Source organism: Anomaloglossus baeobatrachus, chromosome 7 (assembly GCF_048569485.1).
Source record: "Anomaloglossus baeobatrachus isolate aAnoBae1 chromosome 7, aAnoBae1.hap1, whole genome shotgun sequence".
NCBI classification, from domain to species: Eukaryota; Metazoa; Chordata; class Amphibia; order Anura; family Aromobatidae; genus Anomaloglossus; species Anomaloglossus baeobatrachus.
Window position 1 is genome coordinate 48,797,845 of NC_134359.1, and position 16,936 is coordinate 48,814,780.

General features: G+C 43.0%; 1 protein-coding gene across 2 annotated transcripts in view; it reads right to left on the minus strand.

Annotated features, from left to right (window-relative positions):
• Nucleotides 1–6,641, minus strand: part of GRB14 (growth factor receptor bound protein 14) — an 89,783-nt gene extending 83,142 nt beyond the window's left edge. For both annotated transcript variants that reach the window (XM_075318844.1, XM_075318843.1), the window contains exon 1: nucleotides 6,502–6,641. In XM_075318844.1, coding sequence (XP_075174959.1) covers nucleotides 6,502–6,564 — 63 coding nt within the window. In that variant the 5' untranslated portion in view covers nucleotides 6,565–6,641. The remainder of the gene's footprint in view (nucleotides 1–6,501) is intronic.
• Nucleotides 6,642–16,936: the final 10,295 nt, after the last annotated feature.

Consider the following 16,936-nt stretch of genomic DNA (forward strand, 5'->3'; position numbering starts at 1 on the left):
CCACCACTCCACTAAGATGACACAAGGAAAGATAAGACAAATAGGGGAGACAGCAACAAAAAGGATGAAGTCGGCTTCTGGAACACTCCTTCACAGCTCCTTCCACTAAGGGGGCCAGAATACAAATGGGTTTGTATAATCAGCAAAGGTTGCTGGGAAACCTAGCTACTTAAACATAAGGGGGCGTGGCTACAGATCAGCTGCAGCTGACCTGCACTGCTGGAATGCTGCACTGGCATTAACTGTTTCAGTATCAAGAGAAATGAAACCATACTTAAGTGTAGAGTCCCAGATGAAGATGAGAGGCTCCACTCCTAAAGCTGTCACTAGTCTCCAAAAACAGGGAGACGACCGTGACACGAGCCCATCCGAGCATAAAAATAATCGTTACGAGTACCGAGCTCCAAGCATGGTAGTGCTGTCTCATCACTGCTAACAATCAATCGAAATCAGTCAATTTTTACCTCTCCGAACAATTGTGTCTAAAGTTTAATTGAATGTGATTATGTTTCTGTAATTATTGTGTAACTAGGTTCCTTCAAAACAAGCAATATGGCACAAGTACCGGATATTACCGCTCAACCAATTAACACAGCACAATAGTGTGAATTTTAGGATATGACCACATAGGACTAATTTACCGTAGTTTTTCCATAGTGGCAAATACGAACCAAAGCTTGCAGATTTTGTTTTATCACGCTTCGGTGAAAGCGTAATATCTGATCCATAAATTGACATTTTGTTTGTTTCAAATTCGCAGATTCGGACAATTTCCGGACTTTCTTCGCAGTTTGTAGGAGTTAAGCGGGCTTTACACGCTACGATATCATTAATGAATTATCGTCGGGGTCACGGTGTTTGTGACGCACATCCGGCGTCATTAACGATATCGCAGCGTGTGACACTTATGAGCGACCTTAAGCGATCGCAAAAGCGGTCAAAATCGTTTGCCGCGGAGAGGTCGTCCTGAAGCAAAAAATCATTTTCAGCTTATTAGCGATGTTGTTCCTCGTTCCTGCAGCAGCACACATCGCTATGTGTGACACCGCATGAGCGGGGAACATCTCCTTACCTGCCTCCACCGGCAATGAGCAAGGAAGGAGGTGGGCGGGATGTTACGTCCCTCTCATCTCCGCCCCTCCGCTTCTATTGGACGCCTGCCGTGTGACGTCGCTGTGACGCCGCACGAACCGCCCCCTTAGAAAGGAGGCAATTCGCTGGCCAAAGCGACGTCGCAGAGCAGGTATGTGCGTGTGACGCTGCAGTAGCGATAATGTTCGCTACGGCAGCGGTCATCACATATCGGACGTACCATGGGGGCGGGTGCTATCACGCTCCACATCGCCAACAAATGCTAGTGATGTCGCAGCGTGTAAAGCCCGCTTAAGTGTCATCTCAAATTCTGTTACTGTGATAGACGAAATTCCACTGTATATCCACCCCACATGTAATGTATATACCTTACTGCAAATTGTGCGGGTTTGAGGTGTAAACTTCTACAGGTGAGTCTGGTTTTAGAGATATCAGCAGTAAAGTACATTGAACGGACCAGTAAATTATTATACGTTAATGATAAACCAAAGACAGAATCATTCCTAAGGTTACAAATTAGTAATGAATGCGAGCAGCCAACGAATAAAGAAAGAGGATGATAAATAAAACTAAACCAAGAAATCTGCACCCTCCCTTCACCCCCATCAATCTCATATACAGTCATGGCCAAAAGTGTTGACACTCTTGAAATTGTTCCAGAAAATGTCTGTTAGTAAATAATTGCAATTGCACATGTTTTGTCAAACACGTTTATTTCCTTTTTGTGTATTGGAGCAACACATAAAAAAAAAAAAAAAAACATAGAAAAAAGGTAAATTGGACATAATATTACACAAAAATGGGCTGGACAAAAGTGTTGGCACCTTCCCAAAATTCTTAGTATACAACTTTGTTTCAAGCATGATGCTTGTTCACACTCATCTGTAGCAAGTTACAGGAGTGGGCAATATGAAAATCACACCTCAAAGCAGACAAAAAGGGGAGAAGTTGACTCAGTCTTTGCATCGGGTGTCTGTGTGCCACACTAAGCATGGAGAACAGTAAGAGGAGAAGAGAACTGTCTGATAACTTGAGAACCAAATTTGTTGAAAAATATTATTATTATTATTGTTGTCATTAATTTGATGGCGCTTTACATGTGCAAAGGGGTATACATTATAGAGACAGTACAGTATTCATGAATAATACAAGGCCCAGAAAGGTAAAAGAGGAGAGAGGACTCTGCCTGCGAGGGCTCACAGTCTTCAAAAATTCTACAATCTCAAAGTTATAAATACATCCAAAGATCTTGATGTTCCTTTGTCCACGATGAACAACATACTCGAGAAATTTACAACCCATGGCACTGTAGCTAATCTTCCTGGACGTGGACGGCAGAGAAAAACTGATGAAAGGTTGCAACACAGTATAGTCTGGATGGAGGATAAGCAGCACCAATCAAATTCCAAAGAGATTCAAGCCATCCTGCAGGCTCAGGGTGCATCAGTGTCAACATAAACTATCCATTCACATTTGAATAAAATGAAATGCTATTTCAGGAGATCCAGGAGAACCCCACTGCTGACACAAAGACATACCAAAGCTAGACTGCAGTAAAATGTTTGTGAGTAAGCCAAAATAATTCTTCTGGAAAAAGATGAGACCAAGATAGAACGTTTTGGTAAGGCATATCATTCTAATGCATACCAAAAATGGAATGAAGCCTACAGAGAAAAGAAAACAGTACCTACAGTCAGACATGGTGGAGGTTCAAAAATGTTTTGGGGTTGTTTTGCTGTGTCTGGCACTTGGTGACTTGACTGTGTGCAAGGCATCATGAAATTTGAAGATTACCAAAATATTTTGGGTCACAATGTAGTTCCCAGTGTCAGGAGTTTGTGTCCTAGATCATGGGTCTTTCAGCAGGACAATAACACCAAGCAGACTTCAAGAAGACCCCAAAAATGGATAGAAACAAAGAGCTGGAGAATTCTGAAGTGGTAGCAATGAGTCCGGATCTAAATCCCGCTGACACCTGTGGAGAGATCTTACAATTGCTGTTGTGAGAAGGTGCCTTCAAATATAAGAACTGGAGCACTTTGCAAAAGAAGAGTCTGAAATTCCAACTGGGAAGATTAAGAAGGTTGTTGATGGTTACAGTAAGTGATTGCAGTTATTTATTCCTAAGAGTGTGCAACCAAATATTAAATTGAGGGTGCCAACAATTTTGACCATCAACAGCCTATTATCATTATGAGTGAGGGGCTTCAGTGGACATGTCATAAGTCCATTGGGTCACATTCTATGCAAACATACAGTATATTGTATATATAATTTTATATATAATATATATATATATAATGTTGGTATTTTGTTTTATTCCAAAGATTTTTCTGGCCTAAAATTAAAAAAAAAATCCTTTAATCCAGAAGTCTGATCGTCTAGATCAATGTTCTCCAACTCCAGTCCTCAAGAGCAAGAGTCACCAACATGTTTTCAGCATTTCTTAGTATTGCAAAGGGGATGCAATCATCACCTGTTCAGGTAATTTACTTATCACCTGTGCAATTCTAAGGAAATCCTGAAAATTCAGTAAAACAACATATGCCCTTTTTTTACCTGCAGATTTTCTACATTAAATTTACTTCTATGGGTAAAATCTGAGCATAAATCTCAGCGTACGAGAAATTGATATGTTGCGGATTTGAAATGCACCGCAGGTCAGTTTATGCTGCATAACAAAAATTACAGCGGGCAGGAGATTTCTATAAACCCCATCCACTTTGCTGGAACTGTAAAGGCCCCGTTACACGCAACGACATCGCTAACGAGATGTCGCTGGGGTCACGGATTCCGTGACGCACATCCGGCCTCGTTAGCGACGTTGTTGCATGTGACACCTACGAGCAACCGCTAACGATCCCAAATACTCACCAAATCGTTGATTGTTGACACGTCGTTCATTTTCGCTGCTCGTTCTGGACGCTGGTTGTTCGTCGTTCCTGAGGCAGCACACATCGCTATGTGTGACACCCCAGGAACGATGAACAACAGCGTACCTGCGTCCACCGGCAACGAGGTGGGAGTGACTTTCATGCGGCTGCTCTCCGCCCTCCGCGTCTATTGGTGGCCCGCTGAGTGACGTAGCTGTGACGCCGCACAAACCGCCCCCTTAAAAAAGAGTGTGTTCACCGGCCTCAGCGACGTCGTTAGGAAGGTAAGTTGGTGTGACGCGTACTGGCGATATTGTTCGTCACGGGCAGCGATTTGCCCGTGACGCACAAACGACGGGAGCGGGTGCGATCTCTAGCAACGTCGCTGGCGATGTCGCTGCGTGTAAAGCAGCCTTAAGACTTTGCGTGTTTGTGAAAATATAGGGCATCAAAACTCATTGTGGGAACTTAACCTTAAGGTACTTACACACAAGGTGAAATCCATCTACAAAAGTGCAAAAAAACTGCTTCAAAGAATGAACAGAATACACTGCAATGTAAAACGAATTACTTTGCATATGTTCAGATTTGGTGATTTAACCTCATCAGGCTTTGATAGCTGGACAGTTCATGCTTTGTGTGGCTGTCGCTTGGAAGCTGCTCACTATTTAAAGTTTAAATTACAAAAAACTAAAAAGCCGGTGGTGGACCTGCCGGAAAAATCGCCAACAAGTACCCGTCATAAAAAAAACCACCACTGGCTTTTTAAACATCATCGCCTTGGAAAACTTGGAGGTACAAGATGTAGTCTCTAAAAGATGTTGTGTGCACACTCTCTTAGGGTGTGGTCACAGTCTCATTTTGGGGAACAGACAAATGGAATTAAAGGAAACCTGTCACCTGTAAATACTCTATTAACCTGCAGATATGGGGTTAATCCGCAGATTAGTAGCATTTGAATCCTGCACATTAAACCCCACTTCCAGGAGGATATGAGCTTTAATCCTCCCGGCAGCATTCGTGTTTCAGTCATGGGGGGTGGCGCCAGTTCTCTTTGTATGCAGAGCAACAGCTGTAACCGCGCTCGCCGCACTGACTGACAGCTGATTCTAATGCGAAGCTGCTGTCAGTCAGTGCAGGGGATACGGCTACAGCTGCTGCTCTCCATGCACAGAGCAGTGACTGAACCTGCACCGCCACCGCCCCTATGACTGAAACCCAAACACTGCCTGGAGGATTAAAATTAATTTCCTCCCGGCAGCAGGGTTCAATGTGCTGGCATCAGGCAGATGTAGAATGCTAATAATCTGCAAATTAACCCAATATCTGCAGGTTAATAATGTTTTTACAAGTGACAGGTTCCCTTTAAGGCTATGTGCCCACGGGACAAAGTACCCGCGGATTTTGCCGAGGAAAACCTGCGAATTTATCTGGATTTTCCAGATAAATCCACAGGTTTGCACAAGTACAGACACTCACCATGTTATCCTATGGGATTTGAGGAGTGCTGTATCAATGCTGCTTTATGTGCGGCTGCGGAATATGCTGCGGATTTCCCGCAGCCGCACGTAACTGCTTGTCAATTATTCATACGGAAATATCTGCGGAATTCCCGCTCCTCCACTATGGAGATACAGGGCGGGAATTCCGCAGATATTTCCGCACTTGTTCCGTAGGTTTACCGCAACAAAAATGCTCGAATCCCGCATCAATGAATAGCTGCGGATTCCGGGCAGCAGTTACGGGAACCTGCGGAAACGTCCGCGGGTACGTTGTCCCGTGGGCACATAGCCTAATATCCAAAACGGGTCTCATGCGAACAGAAACAGAGGTCTATGGGGGACATCTGATTTCCATTATGTGTCCATTTGGGGAAAAAGTTCTCATTGATGCGTCAACTTAAAAACAGACAAACCGGATCCTCTAATAATGAATAGGATCCACTCTTTCTATTTGTGTCAAGTTAAGCAACAAATCTGTTTCGAACATTAATTCTAACAAACAGCAAAATCTCTAAACGGAACCTTAACGATACACAAGACTCCTTTAATTAAACAGATAAATTAAATCTCAAGATACATTGTAGCAGATTTGTTGTTGCTTTTACCCAACGACAAATCTGCTACGACGTATCTGAACATCCCCGTGTTTTTGGAAATAACTTCTGTAGCTTCTTTCGCATTCCAGAAGAAATATACAGCCGTGCAAAATAACACTCTCACCACTGCTACATCTGCAAAGTAGTACGCACTGTGATTAAATAACGAAATTTGCTTGGAATACGGTGAGAGACGAGAGATAATATAAATCGGATCAGTTTAAGTTGTTAGACATGGCAAACTCAGCTCTGCTACACCTGTACAGGACGTAGCTGTGCGGAAAGAGTATACAAAGAGCAATGAATACAATAGTAATACTTATAGTTATAAAACTAAAGAATAAAGATAAATAGGGACATTACTGCTCGTCCCTTCTGTAAAATCATTAACAGAACTTGTCGTGGAGTTAAAGCAAGGCAAATATTGAGCTGTCCTACCCTTTTCTGGAGCACCAGGGGGGTGATTGCTGGCAGTGTCACTCTCCTTGCATACAGGCTCATGTTTGCACTTCATAAAGTAGTTTACACTGGGAGTAATAGTCCAGGATGTGCAGTCACGTCAGATATGGCACCGACACTACACAACTAAAATACTGTGATCCGAACCTACTCAAAGCCAATTAACACTAACTGTGGGAGAGCTCAGCGCTCGGCCAATCACGGCCGTCCCAGCGTTCTTCTTTTGTCCTTGGAAGCACATTCTGATACATTCTGATACTTTGTTTATAATACTTAAGAAAAGCCGACAACGATCAGCGCCATTCCGTAATATCAAAGCGTCTATTGTCAGGAGAGACATCCATTGGCACAGGACTGTGTTAACCCTCGCAGCCAAGAACAGTAAAAAGCCACATTGTCATACTGACGTCTCAATTAAGTGAGCATGACCTTCCCAAATCACCAACTCTTTGAGAAGGCTGCTCCCTAAGGCTAGTTTCACACTTGCGTTTTTTTCCTTCAGTCGCAATCCGCCGTTTTGGAAAACAGCGGAATCAGTTAACATTAACGGATTCCGCTGCTTCCCATAGACTTGTATGGACGATGCATTGCAACTGATGGTTCTGCGTTGCATCTGCCGGCCGACGCTGCGTTGCATCCGTCGTGTGGAAAGAACGCAGCATGTAGCGTTTTTCTGCACTTCCCAGAGCGTCAAAAAAACGCAGGATTCCGTCCGCATCCGTCATTTTTATAATGGAAGCCTATGGTGGCGGAATCCGTCGGAATGCGTCATTTGACAGATTCCTGTGACGCATCCGTTTTTACACAACTGCGCATGCTCAGTTGAGTAATTGTTGAAAAAAAAAGTTACAACGGATTCCGTTGTTTTGCAGTATCCGTCGCATCAGTTGTGCCACTATATGCAACGCATCCGTTACATCAGTCACACAACGCAGTGCGACGGATGCCGTACAACGCAAGTGTCAAACTAGCCTTAACCAGACCAGATTTTCAGTTCCATCCTATATTACACATATTCGTCCTCTTTTATAAGAAGATCACTGCCCTAAAAAACTTTTTAACACACTTTTTGATGATTGTCAGTGAAATATTTGCATAAATTGCCCAAATAAGCCAGAAATTATAGTCTTATAAAAGTCCAAGGATCAGACACGAAGAAAAAGGGGTATGACTGGGTTGTTGTGAAGAAAGCAATTTTAAAAATTCTGGATAGTGTTTATTAAGTCTACGCGTTTCGCAAATAAAACTCCTTCATTAGGACCAAATCACATTATTTACCAAATGCACACACTTAATAAATCTCTATCCGGTATTACCAACATTGATTTCAGATTTTGTCCTGATGAAGTAGTTTTATCTCTGAAACACGTAAACTTAACAAATTACATTCCAGTATTTGCAAGATTGATTTCTGATTTGGTCCTGAGGAAGGATTTTTATCTCTGAAACACGTAAACTTAATAAATCACTATCCAGCATTTCCAAGATTAATTTCTGATTTGGTCTTGATGAAGGAGTTTTATATCCTAAACGTGTGGACTTAATAAATCACTATCCAGGATTTCCAAGATTGATTTTCTGATTTGATCCTGATGAAAGAGTTTTACCTCCAAAATGCATAGACTTAAATCAATATCCAAGGATGTCCAAGATTGATTTCGAATTTGGTCTTGATGAAGGAGTTTTATCTCCAAAACACATAGACTTAATAAATCACTATCCAGGATTTCCAAGATTGATTTCGAATTTGGTTTTGATGAAGGCATTATATCTCTGAAACGCATAGAGATAATAAATCACTATCTACAATTTACAAGATTGACTTCTGATTTGGTCCTGATAAAGGGGTTTTATCTCCGAAACGTGTAGATTTAATAAATTGCTATCCAGGATTTCCAAAATTGATTTTAGATTTGGTCCTGATGAAAAGGTTTTATCTTTGAAACGTGTAGGCTACTCCCTTATCCAGACCAGTTTTCTGGTGACGGCTATTCAGTACCACCCTATATTACGCATATTTGCCCTCTTTTTGGTGAAGATCACCGCCCTAAAAGACTTTTTAGTGCAGGTTTGGTGATTGTCAGTGAAGTATTTCCATAAACTATGCAAATAAGCTGGAAATTATACAGTCTTAGAAAAGTCCAATATCAAAGATCAGACAAGAGGAGAAAGGGGTTTGACTGGGCTGTTGTAATGAAATCAATTTCAGATATCATGCATAGTGATTAAGTCTACACATTTCAGAGATTAAACTCCTTCATCAGGACTAAATCACATTAATTACCAAATGCATACACTTAATAAATCTCTATCCGGTATTTCCAAGATTGATTTCTGATTTGGTCCTGATCAAGACATTTTATCTTTGAAACGCGTAGGCTTCTCCCTTATCCAGAACAGATTTCTGGTGACAGCTATTCAGTTCCACCCTATATTACACATATTCACTCTCTTTTTGGAGACGATCACTGCCCTAAAAGACTTTTCAATGCACTCTTTGGTGATTGTGAGTGAAATATTTGCATAAACTGAACAAATAAGATAGAAATTATACCATCTTCTAAAAGTTCAATATCAAAGATCATATACGAGGAGAAAGGGGTTTGGCGGGGCTCTTATGAAGAAATCAATTGTGGAGATCCTGGATAGTGACGTATTTAGTCTACTTGTTTCTCAGATAAAACTCCTTCATCAGGACCAAATCACATTACAATGTAATTTGGTCCTGATGAAGGAGTTTTATCTGCAAAGCACATAGACTTAATAAATCACTATTCAGGATTTCCATGACTGATTTCTGATTTGGTCCTGATGAAGGAGTTTTATCTCCGAAATGTGTAGACTTAATAAATCACTATCCGGGATTCCCAAAATTAATATCTGATTTGGTCCTGATGAAAGAATTTTATCTCTGAAAAGCATAGAATTAATAAATCACTATCCAGGATTTCCAAGATTGATTTCTGATTTGGTCCTGATGAAGTAGTTTTATACAATTTCCATCTCGGGTAAGACTCTATTGCATCCTTGTCTTTCCAGTTTTTAGTTTCCTTAAAAATCCAATATCAGCAGTATCTACTGCACCTTATCGCTTCTTTATAATCCATTTATCAATTGAAATGGAATCACTAACCCAAGGGCAAAAGGGTTGAAATAGAGTCCATCTCTTTCTCATAAGAATTAAAAAGATCTGTCACTTGTCAGAAAAATTATTTATTGTTTTTACATTGGTGTAAATGCCGCTGTTCTCCTGAATCAGGCGCTGTTTTACTTTTGTTCCTGCGCCACTCCGTTCCTGAGATATGGCCTTTTCTTACCTCTACGTACATATGGTCCTTTTATCTAAGCGGGCATGGCCCTCAAGAAGACTTCCACAGAGATGAGTTCAGAACTACGCCTACTTGGTTAAAAAGACAAGGGTTACAAAAAGGGAAAAAGGGCTCCTATCTCAGGAACGGAGAGGCAGAGGAAAAAAAGAAAAAGAACACCAGAATCAGGAGAACAGCGATATTTAAGGCTACTTTACACACTGCGATATCGGTCCCGATATCGCTAGTGTGGGTACCCGCCCCCATCTGTTGCGCGACACGGGCAAATCGCTGCCCGTGTCGCACAACAGCCGTCACACATACATACCTGTCCGGCGACGTTGCTGTGACGGGTGAACTGCCTCCTTTCTAAGGGGGCATTCCGTGCGGCGTCACAGCGACGTCACTGAACCGCCGCCCAATAGCAGTGGAGGGGCGGAGCTGAGCGGGACGTAACATCCCGCCCACCTCCTTCCTTCCTCATAGCGGCCGGGAGGCAGGTAAGGGGAGCTTCCTCGTTCCTGCGGCATCACACGCAGCGATGTGTGCTGCCGCAGGAACGAGGAACAACCTCGTTACTGCTGCAGTAACGAGATTTGAGAATGGACCCCCGTGTCGCCGATTAGCGATTTTGCACGTTTTTGCAACGATGCAAAACGCTTATCGGTGTCACACGCAACGGCATCGCTAATGCGGCCGGATGTGCGTCACGAATTCCGTGACCCCAACGACTCCGCATTAGCAATGTCGCAGCGTGTAAAGCCCGCTTTACACCATGTAAATAAAAATATTTATTACAAGAGGCAGGTCCTCTTTAAAGACCAGTTCAATTCAACCTGGACTGTAAAAGACTCCTATCATTGCAGTTACAGCTGGTTACTGTTGATCTTCTTGCAATGGACAGGACAGTTGCTTACAAAGTAGCTTTATTTATGTTGGGTATTCTCTGGTTCCAATGCCCTTATTTTTTTTAGGTCAATGGTGGAGAGGAGAATGCTGAGAAAGAGGAGAGGAGAGGTTAATGCTGTGCTGTCGCCAAAATGACACGATGTTGATTATATCAACATCTTTTTTATTTTATTCAGGTCAATGCGTTTTGGACAGATTGTTGATTCTTCTTTTGTCCTGATGAAGGAGACTGAGTTTCGCTGACATGGGTTGACCTGACTATTGTAATTTATCCATGAACGTTTTAAGATGTATCGGCAGTATCGGGACCACGTGGAAATCATGGATGGAGCGGAGCTAGTTGGCGGGAGCGGCCAGAGTTAGTAGGCAGGAGTGGAGAGAGTGAGCGTAAAGGCTGCTTTACATGTTACAATTAATCGTGCGATTGCATTTGCGATTACACCTGCCCCCATCGTTTGTGCGGCACGGGCAATTTGATGCCCGTGTCGCACAATCCTGTAAGCCCCCGTCACACATAGTTACCTTCCAAACGACCTCGCTGTGGGTGGCGAACATCCACTTCCTGAAGGGGGAGGGACATTCGGCGTCACAGTGACGTCACACAGTGGCCGGCCAATAGAAGCGGAGGGGCGGAGATGAGCGGGACGTAAACATCCCGCCCACCTCCTTCCTTCAGCATTGCCGGTGGGACGCAGGTAAGCTGTGTTCATCGGTACCGGGGTGTCACATGGAGCGACGTGTGCTGCCTCAGGAACTATGAACAACCGGACGTTCGATTTTTAGAAAATGAGCGACGTGTCAACGATGAATGAGAAGGTGAGTATTTCTGCTTGTTCATAGCTGTCACATGCTACGATATCACTAACGATGCCGGATGTGCATCACTTACGACGTGACCCCACCGACATCGCGTTAGATATATCGTAGCGTGTAAAGCCAGCTTAAGTCCACGTGGTCATGGAGTTCTTTATAATAGAAGCGGGGATCTAGGGGTAAGACCCCCAGGTGGGGGTCCAAGGTTTATGTAAGAAAGGGCTTCGTTCTTCTCTCAGCATCCCTCCGCCTGGTCGTCTTACCCTCAGACCCCTGCTTCTATTATAAAAAACTCCATGATCACGTGAACTTAAAAATTAATGTTTATTCCACTGTGCAGCAAAGGGAAACTCTGTACCACCTAAGCTGGTCACGACCACCCTATCTCCTCTCCCGCCCATTAACTCTAGTCGATCCTACCCATTGTCTCTGCTCAGCCCACCATCTCCAGGCGATCACGCCAAGTCACTACCAGTCCCTGATACTGCAAGTATGCCGACATATCAATAAACATGATATTTTTATAAAAGAAACATTTTTTCTTTTGTTGGAGCTGGAATTTTTTTTCTAAATATTGTACATTTGTAATCGGGGTGTGGCCCTTGGATTCCTTTCCATGCACTGCAACTACAACAAGAATGTCTATATGGAACTGGTGAGCTGATGTGACACATATTTTTCCTTTTCATATTAGTGTCATCATGTCTATTACAGTTCGATGTGTCCGTAATGTCTAATGTATATACAGTATACAGTGTGTCCACCCATATCCTGTCCACCGCCATTAACTTGAGAATGGCAGTAGCTGTAGGCATAGAAGTGGTGTCTAGGTATAGTAAAGTAGCCATGCGCTATGCAATGAAACTACCTATAGCGCCACCTGGTGGAAAACAATGGAGTTAGCATTTTTATCTCGAAAACGGAACGAGATAGAGGAAAAAAGTGAATTACAAAGTTGTAGGGCATCATCAATTCAATACAAATCGACACCTTGCATACAGAAATGCTATGATTACAACGTGTAAAACTCACAAGGCTGCGGACATGAAGCGATACTTCATGGAGACCTTTCTACAAGTCATTGGGTATGGTGGCTGTGTGGAGTGGCCTCCACGCTCACCTGACCTGACCCCATTGGACTTCTTTCTGTGACGTCACATCAAACAGCAGGTGTATGCGACCCCTCCACCAACATTGCAGGATCTACGACGACATATCACAGAAGCTTGTGCAAACGTGTCACCTACCATATTGCACAACGTGCAGCACGATACAGTATGCTGTGCAGAGTCCAGATGTGCATTGCAGCTGACGGTGGCCACTTTGAGCATCAAAGTTAAATGAGCGTCATATGCGTGACCAGCATTCAATGTTTTGGGGGGGTCATGGGTTTCATATCATAGCATTTCTGTATGCAAGGTGTAGATTCGTATTAAATCGATGATACCCTGCAACTTCGTAATAATTCACTTTTTTTCTCTATCTTGTTCCGTTTTCGAGATAAAAATGCTAACTCCGTTGTTTTCTACCAGGTGGCGCTATAGGTGGTTTCATTGCGTAGCGCATGGCTATTTTACTATACCTAGACACCACTTCTATGCCTATAGCTGCCGCCGTTCTCAAGTTAATGACGGTGGACAGGATGTGGGTGGACACACTGTATACTATGATAGCTTATTGACCCGGGGCCCGTATGCCCCTTGAGTGAAGGACAAAAATATGGGAGAAATGTTCAAGTGCAACTTTGCTCAGCATGACGTCACTGTTAGCAGTTGAGGTGCAAATTTTAACGTGTGCCCCTGGAATAGAGAAAGGTAGAAAGGGAGCCTGTGTGGTGGTAACTTACTGCTCAGTTGCTCCTAGAGGGAAAGCCTCCATAATATCCCTAGAGGTAGAATATATTACTTTTTTAATAGAAATCAGAAACACAGCGGTACAGTCGGGATCCATAAGCAAATTTTAAATTATACTTTATGTCATAAATATCATAAAACCGTAGTCATTAGGTAGCTATAGCTGTGACTTTGCATAATGAAATTTCCCATGAGATATCTACTAAAGAAATTTTTCTTAAAAGAGCAAATAAAAGAATGTCAACACATTTACTCCATAGCGGGAGATTAGCTGCAGAAGATGGAGCCTGAACCTGCTCTTATCCATATTAAGTAGTCAGATTTTTGAAGTTGTAAGATATATTATGCACTTAACATTTATAACATGTTGGTTGGGTAGCCTCTGTTTAATAATTAATATACAAATTGCAGACAAATCACCAACAATTTTACACATCTGCCAAAAATGGTGTAACTAGAGTTCGATGGGCTCCGATGCAAAATTTGGACCTAGGCCCCCACCTGCATGTTAATTAGATGTATGGGTGCTTGTAGCGTTCCAGATTCGCTGAAAACATGCATGTTCTCCCTCTGATGTAGCAAAGTCCCCCCTCCTATAATATTGCCCCCCATGCTGTGCACTTGTCCTGTAATGTCCCCTATCCTGGCCTAGTCCTGTAATATTGTCCTGCATCCCGACCCTTCCTGCAATAATATCCCCTATCCTGGGCACCTTCCAAGAAAAATGTTCTCCATCCTGTTTCTTTTCCTGGTATAACATCCCCCATCCTGAGTCCCTTCCAGTAATAATGTCCCCCATCCTGGGTCCCTTCCAGTAATAATGTCCCTCATCCTGGTATAATGTCTCTAGCCTTTGCCTCTTCCTGGTATAATGTCTCCCTTTCCTGGTATAATATCTCTATCCTGGGCATCTTCCTGGTATAATGTCTCCCTTTCCTGGTATAATGTCTCCCTTTCCTGGTATAATGTCTCCCTTTCCTGGTAAAATGTCTCCATCCTGGGCATCTTCCTGGTATAATGTCTCCCTTTCCTGGTATAATGTCTCCATCCTGGGCATCTTCCTGGTATAATGTCTCCCTTTCCTGGTATAATGTCTCCCTTTCCTGGTATAATGTCTCCCTTTCCTGGTATAATATCTTCATCCTGGGCATCTTCCTGGTATAATGTCTCCCTTTCCTGGTATAATGTCTCCATCCTGGGCATCTTCCTGGTATAATGTCTCCCTTTCCTGGTATAATGTCTCCATCCCGGGCATCTTCCTGGTATAATGTCTCCCTTTCCTGGTATAATGTCTCCATCCTGGGCATCTTCCTGGTATAATGTCTCCCTTTCCTGGTATAATGTCTCCCTTTCCTGGTATAATGTCTCCATCCTGGGCATCTTCCTGGTATAATGTCTCCCTTTCCTGGTATAATGTCTCCCTTTCCTGGTATAATGTCTCCATACTTGGCCTCTTCCTGGTATAATGTCTCTCTCTCCTGGTATAATATCTCTATCCTGGGCCTCTTCCTGGTATAAGGTCTTTCTTTCCTGGTATAATGTCTCCATACTTGGCCTCTTCCTGGTATAATGTCTCTCTCTCCTGGTATAATATCTCTATCCTGGGCCTCTTCCTGGTATAAGGTCTTTCTTTCCTGGTGTACTGTCCCCATCCTGGGCCCCTTTCAGCAATAAATGTCCTCTGTTAAAAACCATGTAGACCTGCTTAGCAGAGGTTTGAGGTTTGCCTTAAACAAGTTAGTCTTCCAAAACGTATATACTGTGTTTAGTGTAATTCTTGATGCTCGTTATATTGTGAGTACAAAGTTCACAGATGTGGACATTGCATACAATCTTAAATTAAAAAAATACCCCCTAAACGTTGACAATTGATCTTTGTTTAGAGCATCCATACATTTAGAATGGCAAAGTCAAACCCACTAGTCTTCTGCGATTCAGGCATTTTGTTACATCCATTGCTCTGCCTGTGGGCCAGAACTGACAGGAACTAAAGTGTAAAGAGTGTGTTTCCTCGAAGGAAGAGTTAGACGGGAACTCATGGTCAGGTGACAACTTTGGGGCAGTAACAAAATATAAAAGACATATGTGTACACAGAGGAGCAGGCCTGTGTCATCTGTAATGAAAGTATCTGGAAGAGAATTGAGTTCAAAGATGAAATGAGTCCTATCGTCTCCAGAGGAACCCAAAGACCGAATACCGGTTCCAGAGGGACACCGATGAATGCCAAGTACCGTTACCAAAGGTGGACCAGACTTTGCGGTCAAGCACCAAAGACTGAATATGAAAGACAGGAGGCCAAGAAATAAACATTTGCTCCAGTGAAGTGTTCCAGGGAGCCAGGCCGTTAGTTCCCGCCTTGACGCTCCCCTGACAGAAAGACTAGGATCAGGTTAAGGTTAGTGAAATCTGTTAACCAGAATCTCAAGTGATTTTATTCAACTGATCCGTTGCTTGTTACTGTGTAAATTTCCAACTGTGATTTGATTTGTCTCATATGTATTTCTTTACCACCTACTAGATACCTATCCCTTTCCTAACTCCCTGTTCCTGCACTTGTTTGGAGTCACCACTTTATTGCATGTTACATTCCTGGTACCAGTTTATATTATAATACCCATTAAGAAACTATGAAGAAAAAAAGACATGGATCGCACATCCCAAAAATACAATAATCTAAAGCCACTAGGCAAAAAAATTAAATAATAGAACATGAGGTTCTTTGTTACCATTCTGATCAGATTGTATTACGCCCACTGCCACGTCACGGTGAACCTCTGAGTTGGTCACTCAGTGTGTGCTGGCCGCTGTTGTGGTGGTGTCATGTCAGTGGGGCAGTGGGGCCTGGAGCCTTGGGGGCTTTGCCTTGCAGCATGGGTGCTGTGAGGCACCAGGTCGCCTGCCCTGCTGGCGCTTTGTCGCTGCAGCGGTGGTCAGTGCACAGTGCCGCACTATAAGGTTTAGAATAGGGACCCACTCAAGAGGTTCGCCGTGACGTGGCAGTGGGCTTAATACAATCTGATTAGAATGGTAACAAAGAATCTCATGTTCTATTTAATTTTTTGCCTAGCGGCTTTAGATCATTGTATTTTTTGGGATGTGCGATCCATGTCTTTTTCAATATAGTGTGTTATACCCATTAAGGGTCTGTGCGCACTGGGAATTTTGATTTTCTTAAGAAAATTCTGCACCCTCTGGCAGAATTCCGCACCCGTGGCAAAAACCGCACCAAAACCGCAGCCAAATATTTGCCGCGGTTTGTTGCAGATTTGCCGCGTTTTTTCTACAGGTTGGTCCCTGCGTTTTTTTACTATTAGCTATGGCAAAAACGCAGGTACCTGCGGAAAAGAAGTGACATGCTAGTTCTTTTCTGCTGCAGAAATTCTGCAGCCAAACCTATAGGAAAAAAAACGCACTGTGCGCACAGCATTTTGGATTTCCCATAGATTTTGCCGGGGAAGGACTGCGGGAAGGTTATGAACAAAAACCGCATCTTTTCTGTAGCAAAAACCACAGCAAATTCGCAGCAAAAA